The 18,371-nt window shown below is 47.9% G+C and overlaps 1 protein-coding gene across 4 annotated transcripts; it reads right to left on the bottom strand.

Annotated features, from left to right (window-relative positions):
• Nucleotides 1–1,825: 1,825 nt before the first annotated feature.
• Nucleotides 1,826–13,385, bottom strand: Tbc1d21 (TBC1 domain family member 21). 4 transcript variants are annotated; one of them, XR_001872515.2, is made up of 11 exons: nt 13,007–13,385; nt 8,814–8,921; nt 8,580–8,683; nt 6,255–6,349; nt 5,610–5,720; nt 5,411–5,511; nt 4,457–4,553; nt 4,032–4,132; nt 3,171–3,342; nt 2,344–2,427; nt 1,826–1,985 (listed from the first exon to the last, which is right to left on the bottom strand). XR_001872515.2 is itself a non-coding variant. In XM_008836463.2 (11 exons), exons 1-11 carry the CDS (start codon nt 13,301–13,303, stop codon nt 1,953–1,955), a joined length of 1,248 nt encoding a protein of 415 aa, XP_008834685.2. In that variant the 5' UTR covers nt 13,304–13,385; the 3' UTR covers nt 1,826–1,952. The 4 variants fall into 4 exon arrangements, 3 of the variants coding, with proteins under 3 accessions (XP_008834685.2, XP_008834686.2, XP_008834687.2); XM_008836463.2 differs by having other exon boundaries at nt 3,171–3,287; XM_008836464.2 differs by having other exon boundaries at nt 3,171–3,287; nt 4,032–4,129.
• Between the last annotated feature and the right edge of the window lie 4,986 nt (nt 13,386–18,371).

Raw genomic sequence — 18,371 nt, 5'->3', positions numbered from 1 at the left:
TCACCAATCCCCATTACCACCACCATCTCCTCCAACGTTCAGGGCCTAGCAGTGAAACTGGGACTCAGACCAGGACTCCTCAGAGAACTTCCTGTCAGGCTATAGACACTTTTCAGAGCAGGGGATGAGTAAGCCAGGTGTCTGAACAACTCCTCCTCTTGACCTGAGAGCTGACCCTTCCTCAGGATGTTTCTGACAGGGGTCCATTCAGCCCTCTTTGTCACCAAGCCTATTCCTAAAGAGACAGCTGTTGCCTGGTTGATGGATGGGAGCCATTAATCTGGGGCTGCCTTTGTTTGCATAATGATCGCATACATTTACATCTATTTACTCCCAGTCTCTGAATACTGCACTGTGGGTGTTTGGGTACCATTTACATATCACTGCAGGTGAGGGTCAGGTCTTTAAAACTTGGGCACTGATTAATTCTACACCGCCAAGAAATTCTTTTATGTGCTGGTTCAGAAAAGAACTTGAAATGCTTATTTCTAGAATGATCCAGGGGGAGTGCTCTAGGTGGCAAGGTGGGGAGGCAGGGTCGAGAACCTGTCAGGAGAGGATACGAGGAACTTCAGTGTAGTGGGATGGGGAATTGCCTACAGAGAGGGGCTCGACTCCTCAGTGTCAGTTCAGAGCAGAGACCTGACAAGTCACTCCTGTCCTCTCTGGACCATAGTCCACTCACTGTGAAATTTCAAGCAAGATCTTGAGACCTCATCACAGGTAGGGGAGACTCTTCTGTGTGAAAAGGAACACCAGACAGCAGATCATGAATGGATCCTCTCCATTGGGCTTGGTACTCAGGGTCTCTCATCCCAGACTGCCATAGAGAATCACGTGGGTTTAAAAAAAATACCAGCACCCTGGGCCCACCCCCAGCTATTCGAGTCTTAACTGGAAGGCCCTGGGCATTGGTTATTTTTTTTTAAAAACTACCTTAGTTCTTCTCACGTGCAAGACTATAAGCTACTGCTAGGAACTCCTCTCTCCTTTCCTTTGTCACTAGCCTCCCTCATTTCTGTCTGCTGGTCTCTTCCCTCTGTTGGCTACTTGGCCCCAGATAGGTGAGAAACTCTAGTCTGAGGTCTCAAAATCAACGGTTGGTGGCGGCCCTGTGGTAGGACAGTCCTTGCACAAGCAGGAAATTCTATTGCTTTCTCTTTTGCTTTGTCTTGCTTCAGTCCATCTTCTTGTCATTGAGACAGGTCCAGAGAGAGCTGTGCATGGCAGGTGGGGAGGCCGCCTGCACAGCTTCTGGCTGACTTCATGTACACGTGCCCATTTCCAACACCCAGGCTTCTCTGCTGTAGTAACCCTGTCTGCACCACCAGCTCCCTTTTGACTTTTCCTGCTCACCTCTGCAGATGGACTTCTTGGAAACCCCACAGGCCTGGCCCAGCCAACCCTTCTCCAACTCCCCATCCCAAAGAAGGAATGTCTAGAGAGCCTGAACTTGATGTAATGGGCAGCTGTTTGGGGGCCTTCCACAAATTTACTGATGGCTCTCGTTCTCACACCAGAGACATTTTTGCAGGTTTTTCTTCCCCCAAAAGCCATCCTGTCATGAAGTCACTTGTTCCCTTGTCTGTCTTTCATTTTGCCAACCTTATATAATTACCATTGTCTTCCACAATTGTCTAGGTGTTTCCACTCTAACCAGATGTTTCCAGATGTAGACCCACTGTGTCCTTAGAGATCCATCAGTCAGGAAGAGTGGCTGTCCCACACTAGCCTGTCTCGGTGTGCCTCTCAGTGGTCTCTCATGTACTGTGCCGTCTTAGCCCTCAAGTACTTCCAGATCAAAGGAGACCCATCACAAGGCTGCTTCCATGATGCTGTATTGTCTGTGCCCTCACCCCAACACACACTGGACTTAATCCTGACCCCATGACTGAAGAACTACCTTCATCCAATCTATTCAGGCCAGGCGTCCATTGGGGATGTCAGTATCCTCAGAGAAAGAAATCCTTTAATGGCTGAGGAACCTGGGGAAGAGGAGAGTCATGGATGTGTGATGTAGACAGACATTGATTGGTCTGTTGCTAGTGTTTTTTGGTCTACCTGGATTCCCTAGAAGCCCAGGCCTGTGTCCAGACCCCTTGAGAAGAGAGGGCACCAGGAATGTGAGATGAGGGCTATGAGCCTAGGAAGCAGGCTACCCAGGAAGATATGAAGATCATGCAGAACTTCCATTGGTTGGTGGGAAGGAGTATAGGCTGTCTCTGTAGCTGAATGTGCCTGTTGCAGGCAGGGTATGAAAGACTAGGGAAGGCTTCTTCGGGGAGGAACAAAAGGAGGAGAAATGGGGGGAGGGCAAGGAGGGCAAATCATTGGGCACCTTACCTCCTTTTGCATGAGTTCAGCATAAACCAGGCAGGCAGTGGAGATCAGCTCATCAGCATCAAGATCAATGAGGTTGTTGCAGGCCTGAGCGGGAGACACATGTGCATGTGTGTGCAGGCATGTGTATAAACAAACATCTCTCCCTGTTTTGGGGCACAGGCAGCACAAAGGGAAGAAAGCTGTGCTCATGGCAGTTATTAGGCATCGCCTGATAGCCTGCCTGGCATGGTGCCCGCAAACTGTATACCTAGCTCTTTCTTACACTGAGGTCTAGGAAGTACTGGGGTTCTGCTATATGACTCAGGGTCCTAAGGAAGACTTGGTTTGTAATTTTGCTGCCGTGTGCAATGTGGTCAGAGAGCAACTTGCAGGAGCTGGTTCTCTCCTTCCACCATGTGGGTTTCAGGGATCAAATTCAGGCTGTCAGGCTTGGCAATAAGCACCCTTACCTGCTGAGCCATCCCACTGACCCATCAGCTACTTTTTAAGTATATCAGGAAACCATAGGTCCTTTTACCACAAGTGGTCATTGTGAAGCAAGTAATGCTTAATGTTTAGACCATTCAAGACCTCTATTTTTTCACATGCTAACTTGAATGATAAGATCAATACAGCTTCTGTGGTGGACTTGTTATGAGATGTTTGGATCTAGTTGATTAAAAGCCATTGGCATAGAGCTCCATACTACAGCTCTTGCCATTTCTTCCTTCCAGAAGCAAAGGCAGCCAAGAACCAGCATGTCCTAAGCCTGTGTTGTTCAATGGTATGATGGGTATAGGGGTCAGGCTTCAGAAACGTGAGTGTGGTTAGATCAAGGGTGCTCTCACCAGGAGGATGGCATCACCACTCATGCTCTCCACTAGCGCCTGCTCACGCACCATTTGCAACATGCTGTAGGCCACCAACACCTGAAAGTTCCTGCAGGGCTTCCCTGTAAGCAAGACCTGTGGGCAATCAGCAGGCCTCAGCCAGGGCCCTGTGGCCCAAGACTGGGACAACCTGAAGATAGCCAGCTACCACCAACCATGCACTCAGGCATGGAGGCAGCTGGATTCAAGGGAAATCCAGGGTGTCTTTAAAGGCCTGGGGTGGGAATGGGGTGCTTACTAGATCTGGGCATGGAGACCAGCTGGCCTGGTAGGAAAGATGAGGCAGGTGGGAGTTAGCTTATGGGGTACTACATGCCAGGCTGATAGTTGGGCTGGATCCTATAAGTAGGGGCAGCCATGGGGCAGAACAGCAACAGGTAGTAGGTGTGTTTCTAGGGATGGTCATCTGCTGGTAGCCCTGAGGACTGTGGTTGGAGGACTACAGGTGTCCTTGAGGCCTGCCTTTTCAGGAGAGAGGGTTCTGAGAGGTGCCAGCTTGCTGGGGGAGGAAAAGCCTAAGGAAGGGCAATGGAGAGCTGAGAGCAAGGGCTGCTGAGCTATAAGTCAGGCCAGACACATTGGCAAATGCCCTGCAGAAGGCTCAGTCGGTGGGGCCTTTGCATCAGAATCGATAGATTGATGGCCCATCTTCCACCAGCAAGGTGGGAACAGGGAGGCAGGTCTAATAAAACCCCAAACCACTGAACACCATCCAAAGAGGTATTCAGGAAGAAAGAGGGAGGCAGGAAAACTTGCAGTCTCCCCTCCTGATGCAGGAAGGGTGGGGCCTATCTCAAGTGCTCCCCTTGTGCGCCTCACCTCCCAGAGCCTCCAGACATCATCGAAAGATTTGAAAGCACGCTGGAAGCAGAGGCAGAACCAGGGGAAGAGGAACTGCACGGCCCCCGAGCCCTTCCCTTCTGTGGGGAGAGAAGCAGGTGCTAGCCAAGGAGACAGCAGTAAGGAGTAACAGGAGTAACACTTGCTAAAACCATCACACAGACAAGGCCACACCACAAAGCATGCAAAACACAGGACACACAACTCCAGCTGCACTTTCCCAACTGGTCATGGAGACTAGTTGGGGTAAATGTTCAACGTTATAGATACAGGCCCTTCTAGATGGGTCCTCCCCACAGGGTATGGAGAAGTCTCAGCTAGCTGGACCTGAGGCAGGCTAACTTCTGACCTTCCCACAAGGCTGTTCTAGTGGGGTGGAATGGTAGCAAATGGGGATCACTTACTGAGGTGCTCAGCAAAATCAGGGTCCAGGAAAGTGATCAAGCTGCTTAGCATGTCAAGGTTCTTGCCCACCCCAATGTTGATGACACAGCTGTGCTCCTGCATAAATGGGACCCGGGAGGGAGGCAGTGCTCCTCAGTTCGATTTGAGAGCATCATGGAGCCAAGGCCTACCTCTCAGTTCCAATTCTTAGGGTCTGTGTGTCTGGCTGCAGGCAGGGTCCGTGCCTTTGCATGAGTGTGTGTGTGTATGTACATTCATGTGTGTAAATTTATATCTATGTCTCTAGTGTGTGTGTGCAGGTGTGTCTGTTTGCCCATGTGTGCATTTCTGGGCAGCCATGTGTGTGTACATGTTCAACTTAACATGTGGGAGGTGGGGTAGAGCTGCAAAGATGTTCCAAAGCGGTTCACAATCCAGTGATCCGCAGTTATTAGGAAAGAGCCAAGTGGGAAAGGAAAGAGCAGCAAGCACATTGTTGCAGGGGTAGAAAGAGGTGGTGCGGGCAGCTTCTGGACGGTCAGGAAAAAAGTCCGAGTGGTGTTCCTGAGGGCACTGCCAACAAAGCCCCACAGCCTGGGTGCACGAAGATGTTACTGTGTCTGGACTGTAGGTCTTGTAGAAGGAGCAGAGGGGGGCAGGACCAAATAGGAGGCCTTAGAGACCTGGCTAAGGATATTGGATTTTATTCTAGAGGCCTGGGAAGCTAGGGATGATTGGCAGGATGGAAAGCTGTGTTTGAGTAGGGAAAGGCCAGCAGAGGACGCCATCCTTGGGCCTGCTGAGAGTGGGACCCAGAACCCTGCCCCCCAACCCCTTCTGGACTCCAATACTTCCACCACCCACCTCCTGACCTAGAAGTTATTTGAGGGCTGGATAGAGTGGCTAAGGCTGCTGATGCCTTGGGGTTGATAGGCAGTGGGGAGTGGGAGATGGGTGCCTGGTTTAGCCCTCACTGTTTTCTGCAGAAAGAACTGAAAGAGCCAGAAGGTCTCATAGTCATGTTCCACCATTATCTGGAAAAGCATCACCATCTCGTGGAAGCCTTGCTGGTACTCTGTGGAAGAGGGCACTGGTGAAGGGAGCTGATGGGAGCTGGGTCAGGGCCCAAGAAGGATCTAGCAAGTGTGGGTTGGGGCTCAGCCCTAGGCTTACCAGCCTGCGTGTTGCAGACATAACTCAGGAGCAGGATCTTTTCCAGCTTCTTCTTATCTATGAGCACATTGCCCAGCGGGTCTTTGTCGTAGAGTTTCTGGATGTCATATGCTAGGTTGGAGCAAGGGACAGGAGGTGGCATTAGATCATCTCCAGCAGAGGATCCAAGGATGAGTTTTTCTCCTGTCTTAAGAGGAAAGCTCCTAAGACATCCTAGCAGGGATCTAAGAAAGACACATAAGCCACACCAGGCTCAACTCCTCACCACACCCTGAGCTGTCTGGGTTTCTCCTCGCGTTGATATCTTTAACCAGGTTATACCCTCTGCCAAGGAATGCTCCTCCCCATATAATTCAGATCCAACCTAGTTCAAAGCCAGAGAAGAAAGGAAGGCAAAGCAGTGGGCATGCAGATGGCAGGAAATAAATGTAGGAACACCCATAGGCATGAGTGGCTGGATTGATCTGGGTTTGGCTAGGGAAATTCCAGGTCCAAGTCAAGCAGTTTCAAGGTCCCAGGAATCATCTCTCCTTGGAAATGACTGGAAAGAGACCTGGATGGCTTCTGGCCCTCACCTCTTCCCAGGTCTTTCTGGATGGCTTCCAGCCCTCCTCTCTGCACAACCTTCCCACTCCCACTGCTCACCAATGTTGTTTTGAGTTTCTGTGAAGTTTTGGTGCAAGTTTTCCAGCAGGGGCTGAATTTTCTCATACATCTTACATAAGGCCTCATAGTTCCTCCTGCAAGAACAGCATTGAGGCTGAATCGAGTGGTCTTCCCCTTCCAAGAAGGGAAAACTGAACAGCAGCTACTGCTATGTTCAAGGGAGATGGGGCAGCAGGGCCCATTTTGCCCCCACCTACAGTGTCTTCCCCCATCTTAGCCTTAAGCATTCTCCAATGTATACCTGGCACAGTGTGGAGATAGCTTAACACAGTCTCTGCGGTCCAAGCTGCTGCACAGGAACCCTAGACCCACTACTTACCAACTGAGTATCTACAAAGGATGTTACCTTCCTTCTCTACTTCAGTTTCCCCATCTGCAGAATGGGGACATACTGGTACCCATACCTCCCGGAGTTGGAAGGACAAGCTGAAATAAAGTCTCAAGCTCACCATTACAATGTGATTAGTTGGTGCAGTGGCTGACTGGTGACCTCCAAAAGGTATCATGTCCCAACCCCCAGAACCTATGAACATGGCCTTATTTGGAGAAGGGATCTTTTCCAGCATGATTAAATAAAGATCTCAAGATGAGATCATCCTGGGTTTTCCAGGGGGACCCTAAATAAAATGACAAATGTCACTGTAAAAGACACAGGGAGAGAAGGCCATGTGGTGACTGAGGCAGAGAGTGGATAAATGCAGCCACAAACCAAGGATGCTTCCTTGGGAGGCCTGGAGAGATGTGGAGAAGAAGGATGGTCTCTCAGAGACTTCACAGGAGACCATCATTTGTCCTTGTCTTCTGCCTCCAGATGCCAGAGTAAAAAACGTCTGTTGCCAGCTACCCTGTTTGTGGCACTTTGATAGTTTGCGTCTTCTGTATCTTGATTGGGAGCTACTGTAGGGCTGAGCACAGCCCTTACTCTAGACTCCTAAATCAGCCAGTCAGCCGAAGAGGAGGAAGCAATCACTGTGAGGTCATTCTGACTCAGCCCACCCCAAGCACTCACATGGACAGAGGAGACCCGCAGTGAGATGAGGTGCAAACTCTGCCCCAGTGTGCTCTCAGCCTGGCAGGAAGGGTATGCTCTATCCCAGTACTGCAAAGCCAAGTCCCAGGGTCACTGAAGTGTAAGACAGCAGCCTCTGGCTTTGGGGGAACATTCCAGCCAATACATGTATGTACTAGTTATCCCTTCCCTTTGCACAGTGACTTGACTGATTTTAATTAGACCCTTACAACCACTCTGTAAACTGTTGTGACCCCCCCCCTTTGACAGAGGAGAAGACTGAGACTTCAGCAGGGAAGTTCATGGGCAGGTTCACACAGAGTATAAATAGTAGTGCTACAATTTGAACTCATTTCTAAATTCAAGGCTGTTCAAGTTCAAAGCTTGTGTACTACCTATATACAGAAGATCTTGGAGGGCTGATTGGAGGAAATTCCCTGTATAATCTTGGCCTAAAGCAAGGGTGGAGTTTCTGCAAATACTCTGTGTGTGTGTGTGTGTGTGTGTGTGTGTGTGTGTGTGTGTTCACATGCCATGGAGCATGTGAAGGGGTAAAAGGACAACTCGTGAGAGTCAGTTCTCTTCCACCATGTGGATTCTGAGGATTGAACTCAGGTCATCAGGTTCAGTGGCAAACACCTGCTGAGCCATCCCACTGGCCCAAGGGTGGGGTCTTGGAAGGCAGATGATGGGGACGTCAGTGTGAGTGGAGGGAGAAAGAGTGAACCAAGAACAGTAGTACAAACATGAGCTCTGCTGGGGTGAGGGGCTAAGCATATGGAGAGCCAGGCATCTGGTGTGATCAGATGGAATGTACTAGAATGGGGGAGCAAGGATTAGAGTAGGCCTTGGGAGACGGGCTATTTGAAATATTTATCCTAGGATGTGAGCAGCCCACATTGGCTACCAAGAGATGCGAGATGGGCAGGGAGGAGGAACCTAGACCCTGGAAGCAGCTCTGCCATAGGGCATTTGGCAGGTGTGGGGATTAGGCCCAGGGAAGACTTCTAGGGTCCTTCACAGGTAGAATGCACAGGCCTTAGGGACAGTGATAAAGGGAGTTGCTAGGATAAGCCCCCGTTTGCAGCTACTGGGTTGGTCAATGGAGCAGGAGAGGAGGCACCTTGGTGAAACTGGCCACACCTACTGTTATGTGGGTCCTGGGAAGCAAACGCCAGGGGCCTTCTCAGAATGAGTTCATACAGGGAAAGAAGCCTCAATCTATAGGTTAAGTGGTCCCCTGCCACCTGCAGCCCCATCCACTCTTCACTGAAAGAGGATCTGGAACGTTCTACCTCCTCTTGCTGTCCACCATGAGCCGATCATCCCGGGAACTCTGCCACGAGTAGTAGCCTGTGAGGAGCTTCCAGGCTTCTGTTCTTACAAAGGGATGTAGACCCTGGGGGTGGGAGGCCATGAACTCTCAAGGTGTCTGCCCGAAGGACTCTGCCCAATGTCTTGTCTGACCTCTGCCATCCATGCCACTCCCTAGTGTCAGGGAAAAGCTGAGGGTAGCCTGGGAACCATACCCTTTCCAGAATGTTGACACAGATGAAGTCCCGTGATTTGGCCAAGTGACCATTCTCATCGAAGAAGCTGTCCCATTCCGTCTTGTCAATGGGAGGGTTTCTCTTTGCCTGGCAAGGACAATCAGCTCAGTCCTTTGCTAGGGACCTTGGGCTTTCCTTTTAATTTAAGAAGACTTTGAAATGCTAGACTCTGGACTTTGCACTGGGAATCAAAGCTCACAATCTCTGACTCACTTCTAAAGCTCCATCCTGAGGAAATTGCTGAAAATAAGTAGAAAAAAGTCCAGTATGCACAATGAATTTCATTGTACATTACTTGCCAAAATGAAAAATGTAAACACTCTAAATGTTCTGCAATAAGGAAATAGTTAAGTAAACTATGGTTTATATACTCCATGGAGTATTGTGAGCATATAAATAGATGTTTACAAGGAATGAATAATAATCTAGAAAAATACAAATGTTAACCAAAAAAGCATAATACACAATTAAATACTCTGTATTCTCCCTCTGCACTACACCCCTGCGCCCCGTGTTCTGCAGTCCTACAGTAGTGCTGCTCATTTACGTGATGGACCCTCTGGTCCTGCTACACCGGCATTCACTGTATTATCACCTATGCACTGTGTCTGTTATATATAATAAAACTACCACATAACTTCAAACATACAGGAGATTGTTAGAAAAAAAGACTGAAGGTTGGGCATGGTGGCACATGCCTCAAACATCAGCAAATAAATAAAATGGAGAAAAAACTAAAGAAAAGATCATGAAAACTCCCTCCATTAAAAGCAACAGTGACCGGGGTTAGGAATGTAGCTCAGTTGGTAGAGTCCTTGCCTAGCACACAGAAAGGTCTGGGTTTGATCCCCAGAAGCACATAAACTGAGCATGGTGACATACACCTGTGGAGGCAGGAGGATCAGAAGCTCAAGGTCATTCTCATCTACATAGTGAGTTTGAGCACAGCCTGGGTTACACGAGACCCTGTCTCAAAATAAAATAAAATAAAATACTACAATGATTATCTTTGAGTAATTTAGGGGAATATAAACATGCTTTCCCTTTTCTAGTATTTTCATAGTTTTCTATAATTGTGCTGCTTTGATAATGGAAAAATACAAGATAAGCACTAATTAAATAATCCATATGTTCAATTTTATCTTTCTTGGAAATGTAAAACAATCTGTCCTAACTATTGAGATAAGTCGGGTATGGGTATGCCTGTGTGTGGCATGCACACTTGTGTATTTATACAAGTGTGAGCATTTATGTGGAGTAAATATACTGCGTGCAAAGCAAGAGGCAAAAGTATTTATAAAATAGCACCTAGGAATTAGGCTTCTTGGGGAACGAGGGAAAGGATCCCTCTTCCCAGGGTGTTGTGTTCTGCTGAAGAGAAGGGGATTCTGAGATGGCACATTACAGATACAGATGTACTGATAGACAGAACCCAAGAGTTGACCAGACATGCTCCCATCTTCCCTTTAACACTTGACTATGTACCCCCAGGACTCTAAATTAAATCTTCATACAAATCACTTGAGGGACTTCTTTTTTTTAATACTTTATTTTATCATTTTTATTTTATGTATATGAGTGTATTGCCTGCACGTAGATAGGTGCACCTGTGTCATGCAATGCCCACGGAGGTCAGAAGAGGGGTTGGATCCCCTGGAACTGGAGTTATATAGATTGTTGTTAGCCATCATGTGAGTGTTGGGACTCGATCCTGGGTCCTCTGTAAAAGCAGTAGTGCTCTTAACCGCCAAGCCATCTCTTCAGTACCTTGAGGGACTTCTTAATATGCAGATTCTAATTCAGAAAATCTGGGGTACAGCCTACAGGGATGCATTCCTAACAGTTTCTCAGGCAACTGATGCTGCTGTGCTTCACAGCATATGGAGGAATGAGGTGTCAGGAGGTAGAAAAGCATGAGAAATTAACAGTAACGGCCTAGCCCCCTGGCTGCAGGGTGGGTAATTTCACTATCTGCATATCAGGTGGGGTCAAGGGCCTCCTTTTTTTTATTCCTTTTTCCATTCACTTGCATGCATGTGTGCGTGTGTGAATGTGTGTGTGTATGTGTGTAGTATGCATGTTTATGTGTATGTATATCTGCGTGTATGGGGGGCATACAGGTATTATGAGAGTGCACATGTGTTGTGTGCATGCATATGGAGGCCTGAAGTTGATGTTGGGAATCATCTTCCGTTGTTCTTCCACCTTATTCAATGAGATAGGGTTTCTCAGTCAAATCAGAGCTCACTGATATGGCTCATTTTCTTTGCTAGCTTGCACTGGAGAACCCCTGTCTGCACCTCCTGAGACTGAAATTCCAGGCAGACCACAACACCCACCCAGAATTTTATATGGTTTCTGGGGTCTGAACTCTGGTCTTCATGCTTGTGTGACAAACACTTTAACCACTGGGCTATCTCTCCAGTCCCAGAGCCCCTTATTAAACAACTCACACATATTTTATCTTCTGAGCCTGAATAGGGACACGGCACCAAGAAGGTACAGGGAACTTTGACATTGGTCTGCCCTTGGGGAGCAGGGTCTCCCTAATGCCTTGCCTCAACTGCACAGACATTGTCACTGATCATTGGTTGATGAGGAAGCTTGGCAGCCCACTCCCTGGGTCTAAAACAGTAGCTCTGCTGCTCACTAGCTGTATACTGTCAGTGTGCTCATCCCCACCCTCCTACCTAGGTGGATAGGGGACATACACTTTTTAAAGGAGTTGGAGAGATGGCTCAGTGGTTAAGAACACTGGTTGTTCTTGCAGAAGACCCGGGTTCGAATCCCAGCACCCACATGGCAGCTAACAACTGTTGGTAACTCCAGTCCCAGGGGATCCGACAGCCTCTTCTGACCTCCACAGGCATTGCACTACATGGGTGCACTTACCTACATGCAGGCAATACACGCATACACATAAAATAAAAATACTACTACTAATAAAAATTTTTTAAAAAAGTATATATCCCCTATCCACCTAGGTAGGAGGGTGGGGATGAGAAGAGATGACTATAAATAAAACACTTAGAACAGTCATTGTATATACAATGACTGCTGTGTGACATCTTGTTTTTATTATTATTAGCCTTCTCTAAGTTCCCAGAACTGAAGAAAGGAAAAAAAAAATTCAAGGCTTGGCGGATCTGCAAAAGGATGTAACGTTTCAAACTCGGGGAAAGAGGAACTCATTTTGCATTTTTATGTATCTTTCTCTTCATCACTGTGACTAATGGGTCTTGAGATTGGTTGATGTCATTATAATTCGTTATGATTTTGAAAAAATAGTGCATGGAAAATTTTCATGACTCAGGTGGACTGAGAAATAGATATATCTTGTTAACTGGGTTGGTGACCTGGTAACAGAAGCACTACTGCCACCTGGTGGTGACATACCAAAATTGTTGGCAAAAGTGCCAAAGCATCTTTTTTTGTTTTTTTTTTAAATTTTTACAAAAACTTTATTGAGAATTTCATATATGCATATAAGGTGTTTTGATCAAATACATGCCCACTCCCTCCCCTCCAACATTCCCCCCTCTGAAGAGGTAACCCTAAAATCTTTTAAGGATTAGATACAAGCTCCCAAATCCTTTTGACATTTTTGGCCTTTGGAACAGAGTATGTTGCTAACAGGCCCAAGGACGTTTTGACTTTTAGCCAAGAAACTGGCTACATTTCTTTGGGATCTTTTTACCCTAACTGCCTAGCCAATTCCTACCTCCTATTCTTATCACACCATCCTCTGAAGGGGGAATAGGGACGCTGACCGCTCTGTGCCAAAGCATCTTTAGGCTTGACCTTACAAATCTGCAACTCAGTGAAGTTAGAATAACACATTTGGGGAAAAAGTCACACTGGATTCTAAGATCTCCAGGTAAGGTAAAAAAGACATGTGAATGTCTCAGTCCTGTGGTTGGTGCGGATGGTAAGACTCAGATACAACTGATCCTGCCTTCCCACCCAGTAGAGAAAAAGAGCCCTGATGCAAATCAGAAACTGGGGTGGGGTGGGGGGCACTTGGAGCCTTATGAAGCACATGTACCAGTCAGGTGTGGTGATGCACACTTACAACCCCAGCACTCAGAAGGCTAAGACAAGAGGACCGCAATTCAAGGCCAGCTTGGGCAGCACAGTGAGACCCTATCCCAGACAAAATAAAGGACACATACCAGGATGAAGGAAGCTGACTGCTTGGCAGAGAGGCTGTTTTCTGGAGAGAGAGTGGTCATGTTCCTTGCCAGCTGTCTTTGGAGTAGCCTGTGTCTAGTTCTTCTGAGGAGTCCTAGTGAGCTGTAAAGAACTGGGGAAGGGGATCTTCCTTTTAGGAGATGAATTGCATTCCCCAAAGGAACTGGGCCTCTCCTGACTTCCCACACTTGAACAGAGCCAGGAAGCTCTGTGTCACAAGAACCTTCATCACAATGATCTTGGAATACGGAGCACACATCTTCAGAGGCAACACACATAGGAGTGAAGAGAGTAAATATACTGGTCAGCCCAAAACATCACAGTGCACGCAGGTTGTTCATCAGAGATTGGGTTAAAAGGGTACTGGGATCCAGTGGACAGATCAGGGTAGCCTTTCTGGAAGTGATGGGCCACAAGTCCCTTCATATATCTGATTCTTTCCCTAGACTCTCTTACCTTTTTATTTGACCAGACTAGCACCAGAGCTGGAGGATAACTACAGTCTGAGCCTCAGATTTAGGGAGGTCTTTCAAAGATTTGGAATTAGCTTATCTGGGCTGGAGGAGGCCTAGGAGCAAAGTCTACTTAGGAGATTCAGACTTAATATTTGAATGGTGGCTTCAGGGGCTAGCCACTGTTTTATTTGTGTGTGTGTGTGTGTGTGTGTGTGTGTGTGTGTGTGTGTGTGTCTGTGTGTGTGTGTGTCTGTGTCTCTGTGTGTGTCTGTGTCTGTGTGTCTGTGTATTATGTTCAAGTTTGTGTGTATATACATGTGTTCATGTGTGGGGAGGCCAGAGGTCATTGTCGGCTGTCTTACTCACACTGCACCTTATTTTTGAGCCCATCTCTCACTGAGCCTGAAGCTCATCAATTTGGCTAGACTGGCTAGCCAGTAAGTTCCAGGGATCCAACTGTCTGCCCTGAGACATGCAGCTGTGCCTAGCTTTTTACATGGATGCTGGGGACCCAAACTCACATCCCCATGCTCACATGGCAAATACTTTATCCACTTGAGCCTCTTCCCATCTCTGTTTAATTTACCATTATATCCAGGGGACAGTCTTTAGACAGTTGGTCTGAGTCCTAACTAAATGAATGACGCAATGAAATAAGAATAAATGACTCCCTCTTGGATTTCATGTCACACCCTTTCTATGCATTACACATGCCCCTTCTCCCCTTTTACCCTGTGTTCCTTTAGACCAGGTTCTTTTGTCCTAGCCCCTCCAATGCATACTTGTTAAATAGATCTGAGGAGGCAGCACCTCTTGACTCCAGTGTCACATTTTCTACCTCCATCCAGCCTTGTTTCCCTTTCTGCTCAGGTCCCATCTGACTGGAAAGCATTCTTAGTCATTAGGAGATGATAGTCATCAGACAAACCAAATTGCAATCAGGAGCTCCAAGGTGGAGTTTGAAGTCTGACTTCAAATTCGGATGCTGCCCACCCCACCCCTGAGCCATGGATTCCTCAGCCATGAAATCAGAATACAGTCAATCTCTGCCTTTTGCACCCTTATTAACCCAATGAATCAGCTTCCATACGGAAGTCTTGGGTGGACACAATTCTTTGTCTCATTCATCATTACTGTTCTGCTGGCCTGATGCACTGTGGGAAGCCTTTGAATTCAGCACCTGTCCTCTGCCTCCCACTGCTTCCCCCATCCATATTTAGGAAGATACTAAGTGCCTCTTGACCTTCGCCTGCTGCCCCAGGTCTTCACAGAACTGGAGGGGGGCAGTGCACAGTATTAGTAGGAGCCAAGTGGAATAAGAATGGGATTCTTTGCATATCAGAATAGCTTCTTCAGCTTCTTCTGAGGTTGGTAAGGTTTCCACATCAAATGTGGGGAACAAGAAACACAGTGTGGGCGTTCCTCACTCTGTGAGGATGGATGCCTCCGTTCCTCCACATTAGCAATGCACACCACAGAGAAATAACTGCAAGTTTCCTGGAGTTGGAAAAAATTTGAATGCTAAATGCAATGTGGTTTCTAAAATGAGTGTAGTGGACGTAGATCATCTGCTGAACTTCCTTTAACCCTGGCTCCGTGGGAGCAAATGATGGGCCATAACTCTCTTCCAAATTAGCCAGCCCAGTCTAGTCGTATCACCAAAACCTCATAGAAACAATTTGGAGGCTTAATATTCAAACAAAATCAAAGGACCTTGTACAAAGGGTCTAAATCTGACCTTTTCAAGATTCTTTTTTTCAGATTTATTTATTCATTTTAGATTTATTTGTATATGTGTGTATGCACACATGTGTATGCACGTGTGCCTGTGCAAGAAGACCAGAAGAAGGCTTTGGGTGTCCTCCTCTATTACTCTCCACCTATTCCTTTGAGGCAAGGTCTCTCCCCAAACCTGGGGCTCACATTTTCTCCACTAAGCTAGAAGCCAGAAAGCCCCAGTCACTTTCCTGCCTCCTCCTCCACTTCAGCGTTGGGGTTACAGGTATGTATCAGATGCCCAATTTGTTAGGTGGGTGCTGAGATCCAAATTCCTGTCCTCATGATTGTGTAGCAAGCACTTTTAACTGCTGAGCCATCTCTCCAGTCTCCCTTTTTAGATTCTTACCAGCAATTCACATACCTCCACTTTTTCTCCCCTGGGGCTAAATTGTCCTTTTGTCCATTTATATAAAAGTGCCCATGCATTACTTTTCATTCATGCATTGCCGTCTCTGGTGAGAACCCAGCTTTCTGCTTTCAGCGTCTGAGCATAGGAATGCCTCTGGGCATGAGAACCTTAGGCTCTGAAATTCCACTTTTGAAGTTGGCAATGCAGAAGCCCACCTGGCCCACCTTTTCTCTTAAGCATCTGGTTGTCTGTTAGCTGATGGGGTTGTCCTGGGGAGGAGAAAGGGGGCAATCCAGGGAATGATCAGAGGAGGATCAGGGCAGAACTATATACCTTCAGACATGCAATGAGAAAGCTCCTGGGCTGTGGTGCCAGAAAAACCTGGGTCCAAATCCAGAGGTTGACCCAACCATGTGACCTTGGTCCCTGCTATGGGGGAAAAGTGGTCTAGTGCATTCCATCTTGGACCTCTGCTTAGTCTCAGGAGAGTGGCCTGAGGCATGAAACCACTCCTCCCCAAGAGATGAGGGGCTCTGGGCTTGTGTGGGGTGAATCACTTCATTGGTAACATCTTTTTTTCCATTCCAGGTTCAACATGTGCTCCTTTGTTCTGCTTAAGCTTGTGCGTCATATGGCACCTGGCCAGCCCCCTGCTAGATCTGTTCAGGTGGAGGGGGAACCTGGACCTTCACCTGAAGCACAGAAGTCTGTGTGCAGGCTGTCACCTCGTGTTGGTGGTGGACTGAGATCTCTGGTCAGTGGAGCAGACACCTGCTATTGAAGTTGCTCTTGTGCTGTCTCTTCTCTGTGTGACTGACTAAAATGTAGTTCCACTCGGCATACTGGGTGAGTTGCGTGTTTCTTGGCGACACCTGCCAGCGGAGGAGTGGGTTGTCACCCTGAGCCTGCTGCTCCTGGCAGCAGGCATTGTTGTGCCATTTGCCAGCTTCCACACAATGAGACTCCTCCCGGGAGGCGGAACCGAAGTCATCGGCTTGACACCATCTCTTCTTACTCTTTGTGAATCTCTTAGCAGCATCCTGTGTGCCTTGGGGGATGGTAATGCCTGTTGGCCCTGAAGGGTAAATGAAGCAGTATCTGCAAAGAGCCCAGCATGGCTGGCAAGCACAGAGGCACCTGCTCAGTGCTGTTACCCTCAGCTCCAGGTTGTTATTACCTATGCCTGGGGCTTATAAAAATCACCATGCATTTCCTTCTGTGACTGAGACTCAGCCAAGATGCAACCCGCTTCCATGAGGCTTGTAGTAACTTCTGTGCCCAGGTTCAAAGATCCTGTGAGCCCATCGGTTTCTGCCTCTCTGCATGTGCTCAGGAACCTAAGGGACCAGGATTACTAGAAAAGCAGTAAGACCACTGCGAGAAACTGAGTTGACTCCAGTTCCTGTCATGTCACCACAACACAATACAACTCTGAAATGCCACTCAGCTGCATTCCTGGTAACAGGACCGGGCATCCTTCAAAGGATGCTCCCCAGGACTGTCAGAGTCTGGACACCCTCCTTCTCCCTATAAATCATGCACTCTGATTTTATCTCATAACCAAGTGTGGAAGATCTTTTCTGCTAAGGTTGTACTTTTCTCTTTGCCAGTCTTCGTGGGGAGCCAGGATAAGTTTAGATTTTGGTGTCAGGCTTTCTGCCCTCACCCCCACAGAGCGTGGTATTTCTGACAGTGCTGGAGACGACTGCATGTCATGTGTCACCTGCATGACTGGAGCAGGGGCGAGGGTGGAGAGGGTGGCAATGGTGCTCTTTTGATCACTGAAGTGATTGGAGTCTCTGCAGAGCCAGAGCAGCCCACCATCTCTACGAGTCTCCTGTGCTACTTGGAGTGCCCAGGGGTTATTTATTGCACTTTGGGCCACCTCCCAGGCCTGAGGGACTTACTGCCAGTCAGTTGTCTATGATGCCAAAGACAACCCACAGAAACCACTGTAGACAAAAGCAAGTGGGGTGATGGTTCGGTCAGTGAAGCATCTGTGAGAACCTGAGTTTAGTCTCCCCAAACCCACCCACATAAACAAACTGGGTATGGTGATACACACTTATAATTCCAGTGCTGGGGAGGCAGAAACGGGCAGATCCCAGGCTGGCTGGTAGCAACCTAGCCTACTTGACGATTCCAGGCCAATTAAATATTCTGCTTCAGAAAACAAAGTGGAGGCTGGATATGGTGGCACATGCCTTTAATCCCAGCACTACAGAGTTCGAAGCCAGCCTGGTCTACATAGTGAGTTCTAGGCTAGCCATAGCTATACAGTGAGACTCTATCTCAAAAACCCCAAACAGAAAAAAACCAAAACAGACAAATAAAAACCTCAAGGATAGCACCTGAGGAATGACAGCTGAGGTTGTCCTCTGACCTCCTCATGCATGTGAACATGTGTGCCCACACCTACATACATGTATCTGCATATACATGATTGCACACAAAGGGAGAGGCCCTCTCCACTCCAGCCTACACAGTCCTGCCCCCGGACTTGTCATCAGGGTTTTCTCTGCCACCTGCCCAGAGCCCAGGACCCTGGAGCTCCAGCTCCGATTCATCAGGCCCTGGCACCCAAGTCTTCTGTTTATTTGGCCTTACTGAACACTTGCAATATGCCTCAGGTACAGTGCTTTGCATCTGTGCCTGTCAGCCTTGAATGCCCTATGAGGGCAAGAGAAGCTCAGAGAGATTGAGTTACTTCCCTAGGATTGCCCAGATGATCCTGGGGGCTGGGAACCTTCCTGGTTCTGCCCA

This window comes from Nannospalax galili, unplaced genomic scaffold, assembly GCF_000622305.1.
Source record: "Nannospalax galili isolate Female #2095 unplaced genomic scaffold, S.galili_v1.0 scaffold54, whole genome shotgun sequence".
In the NCBI taxonomy this organism is placed as follows: Eukaryota; Metazoa; Chordata; class Mammalia; order Rodentia; family Spalacidae; genus Nannospalax; species Nannospalax galili.
The sequence above is the reverse complement of the archived record's forward strand: the minus strand, read 5'-3'. Positions and strand labels throughout refer to the sequence as shown.